Source organism: Petaurus breviceps, unplaced genomic scaffold (genome assembly GCF_028583685.1).
Source record: "Petaurus breviceps papuanus isolate PSGF00001 unplaced genomic scaffold, PetGlider_PUasm1.0 101, whole genome shotgun sequence".
NCBI lineage: Eukaryota > Metazoa > Chordata > Mammalia > Diprotodontia > Petauridae > Petaurus > Petaurus breviceps.
Genome location: NW_027185575.1, coordinates 3910167 through 3914261, shown reverse-complemented (window position 1 = coordinate 3914261; position 4095 = coordinate 3910167). Strand labels below are relative to the sequence as shown.

Genomic DNA, 4095 nt, shown 5'->3' with positions numbered 1-4095 from the left:
CCTTCCTTCCTTCCTTCCTTCCTTCCTTCCTTCCTTCCTTCCTTCCTCCCTCCCTTCCTTCTTCATTCCTCTCTCTCTGTCTTTTTCTCTCTTGCTCTCTGTCTGTCTCTCTAATCTTTCTTTTGTCTTTTCGTTGTGCCCTTAGTACACTGCCTAGCACATAGTAGGTACTTAACGAATAGTTGCTGACTTGACAAGCTAACTGAAGTCTCTTATTAAACAGAAAAGGAAGTGGAGCTGTGAGAGGGAAGCCTCTCATTGGACCAAACCACACAATTTCTCCAGCACTTTGCCCACGAGGAGTTTAGGATCTCTTGTGATCCACACTTGTCACTATGTCTGGCACAGAGCAGGTACTCAAGAAATGTTTGATTACTGATTGACTGGTCACTACAAAGCGACCGGTTTAAAACAAAAAATGTATATGACAGAACTGGTTTCTTTCAAGTCTTGGATAAAATCTCATCTGCAAGAAGCCTTTCCCAAACACCCTCAATGCCAATACCTTTTATTTCCAATTTAACCCGTATAAACCTTGTTTGTACGTCGTTGTTTGCACGTTGACTCCCCTTAGCCTATGCATTCCTTGAGAGCAGGGATTCTATTTCCCCTTGTTTTTATATCCCCAGTGCTAAGCACAGTGCTAGGCACACAGGGAATTCTTATTGACTTGTCTTGACTCATAAGTTCTATATAAAACAATAATTTTAACAAAAAATTTATAGGGGAAATATGAGTAATCTTTTTTTTTTTTTTTAAATCACTGAATCAAATGATGTCTTGGAATTATGTGAAAGAAAGGTTCATAGTAAAAAGGGCACTCAAGCAAAGTATACTCCAGCCCTCTCTCCTAGTAAGCCTGGCTCGCAAATGAAGGGCACTTACTTTGATGACATCTTCATCAGAGGACTTACACTCTACTGACTCTGAGATATCTGTCACGGCGCTGTTCTCTTCTATGGAGACCACTCGGATGGGCACTGCCACTGTCTTTCCGGTGAGGATGGCCGTATTCAGAATTTCTGTATCCTGCCAACAGAAGCAAATACAACTGGGTGAAGCTACATCTCAAAGGATGTCTGAGGGAATTAGGATTCCAGGGGACAGGTTCAAACTAAATTCTTTCAAGTCGGGAGCGACATTTCCCAGACAGCTAGCTGGCTCTGGGCGATTTTTTGTTCCCTCGTTCAGATCGCATCCAGTACAAGAAGACACCTCCATAATATACCTTGCCTGGAATGTAGTTTCCTGAGAGGTTTAATAAGAATTCCACTTTAGGTTTCTAACCGGCTTTGTTTTCTATCCATTTCACAGACAGCAGGCAGAGTACAATAAGCCAAATAATTTGACCTCGGAGGACACAGGCAGAGATTAGCACCAACTATCAAACTGTTATTACTCACAAGATCCATAGACTCAGATCTGGAGTTCGGAGGGACCTCTGAGGTCATTTCCTCATCCTTAAAGATGAGGAAACTGAGGCCCAGGGAAATGACATGATTTGTTCAAGGGGCTTAAGGAGCTGGGGTTTGGTGTGGGAGTGGTATCAAACTCCTTTGACTCTAGAGACAGGTTTTTCACCACTTATACCACACTATCTCCTCCAAGACTTTTTTGTTAAAAAACCAAACCAAATTAAAATATAACCCCCCTGGAATTCTCATACACAATCCATTTTCACCATTGACATATAGGGAGTTTGGGCTTACCCGGTGTTCATTTCAATCAATTCTTTAAAAGATTTCAAATTTTATGCTATATTTTGGCATTTTACACTGGGGTAGTTAAATGGTGTAGTGAATAAAGTGGTGGGCTTGGAGCTAGGGAGATCTGAGGTCAAATAGGGTGTCTGAGGACACTTCCTAGCTAGATGACCCAAGTCCCTTCACCTCTACTTCTCTCAGGTTCTGTATCTGTAAAATGGGAATAACAATAGCATCTCCCTCTTAGGATTGTTGTGAGGATTATGAGATAATTATTAAGTATTTAGCACGGTGTCTGGAACATAATAGGTGTTATATAAATAAACTCCAGTGGTCCTCTATTACCTTTAACATCAAAAATAAAATCCTATGTCTTCTAATGCTTTTTACATCCTGATTCCTTCTATTTTTTTGTTAAACATGCATTTATTAAGTATCTTTATTAATCAGGGACTGTTACAAATATTATCTAATTTTACCCTCACATTAATCCTATGAGATGAGTGCTATTCTTTCCCTTATTTTATGAAGCTATTAAAAATCTGAGTCCAGATTTGGACTCTGGTCTCCATGTCACAAAGTCTACACTTCACACACTGAACCGCCTTCCTATCTCTCAACAGCTGCTTCCAAAAGACCTTTCTGGTCTTTTCTCTGACTTGACTTCCTTCCACATATTCTGAAATTCAATGACATTATCTGTCTTGCTATTCCCCTCATACCTTTTCACTGGCTGTCTCTTATTCCTGGAATACTGTCCCTCCTCCATTCCCATTGCCTTGCTTCCCTGGCTGCCTTCAAAACTCAATCCAAATCCCTCATGTGGGAGACCTTTCCCTCCTCCCCACTTTACCCCCTTCACCTCCTCCACCAGACTTCTCTCTTGAGATTATCCTTAATTCATTCTATCTCTTGGTTGATGTAGTTGTTTGCATGTTGTCTCTCCCATTAGACTGGGAGCTCCCTGAGGGCAGGAACTGCCTTTGGACTTTTTTTTTGGTATCCTCAGAACTTAGCACAGAGCCTGGCATACAGTAAATGCTTGATAAAATGCTTGTTGATTGACTGAGAGGACCAGGTGTTTGCTGGAACCATCTCAAATACGCTTTCATGAGATCGTTCAATTTCCAGTATGAGCATTTTACACTTTATAAATTGATAAACTCTACAAATCAGGGATTGTTTCATTATTTTGTTGATTTAAGAAAGTGATGGAGAAAACATTGATAATGTAAACTAAACTTAAAAGTGTTTTATGTGTATGCCCCACCCTTTCCCCTTGTTTAGAGCTGATTGTTAAACATTTACTTGTACATTTCTCCACTTATGCAGTTTAAAGTCAAGTAAAGGAATAGAATAAATACATTTGGAGGAAAGGAAAGGAATAAGAATTTGTGTAGCATTTGCTTTATGCCAGGCACTATGTTAAGTACTTTACAAATATTATCTCATTTGATACTCACAAAGGTATTGGAGGGTAGGTGCTATTATTGACCACATTTTATGGATGAGGAAACTAAAACAGATAAAGGTAAAGTGACTTGTCCAGGGTCACACACCTAGTAAGTATCTCAGTCTGGATTTGAACTGTACTACCTAGCTACTCTAACACATAAACAAATAAGGAAATCTATCCATATCTCATTTAGAAATACATATTTTGTGGGGTTTCAAATGATGGAAAAAAAGCATGTGATTAGAGAGTCTTACATTTATGCTTGGAAAATGCCACCTGTCTTCCTATTTTTCTGTGGCAGAAAGCACTTACATAAGCACGTATGACTCAGTAATCCCGACACTAGCTCAGATTTGCACACATCTATTCAGAGCTTTGTATATTCAGGCCAATTTCTGTTTGGGGCTTCAATTCTGAAACAGCGTTCTGTCTGAAGGAAAGATGGACTCTGCAGCTCATTCAGGGCTACCACGAAATAAAAGCCATCTTTTCCTTTACAAGGGCAGCACAGAGGGACAGTATAGATGAGAGAGAGGACCTCAGGCCTTTTCCTGCCCGTTCCCTAGGCCCTGGTTAAATAACATGGGGTTTTCTTCTCTAATGTCCTCCACTTTGCTCAAGCCAGCCCTGAAATCAAGGTAGTTTGTATTCACTCTGACTGACTATTACAGGTGTTAAGAATGCTTCCGGAATTCCCCAGGACCATTCTGAGATGAGGCAGTAGAAAAGGAACCACGAGTACATTTACCGATAATGTAGGCAGCTCCATCTTCCAGACATCACTAACGGTCTCTAAAATAGCCAACTCCCACATAGATCAATTTTGATAAGTCAGTTTTAAAACTGTATCAGTATAAAAAAACAAATTGTAATAAATCATGATTGATGGTCTTCCTTCCTTCCTTCCTTCCTTCCTTCCTTCCTTCCTTCCTTCCT

General features: G+C 40.1%; 1 protein-coding gene across 1 annotated transcript in view; it reads right to left on the bottom strand.

The window, feature by feature from the left end:
• The window catches only part of LOC138157907 (transmembrane protein 132C-like), a 612402-nt gene that overhangs the window by 59605 nt on the left and 548702 nt on the right, over window positions 1-4095 (bottom strand). Inside the window, exon 5 of the mRNA XM_069083711.1 lies at window positions 886-1029. Coding sequence (XP_068939812.1) covers window positions 886-1029 — 144 coding nt within the window. The remainder of the gene's footprint in view (window positions 1-885; window positions 1030-4095) is intronic.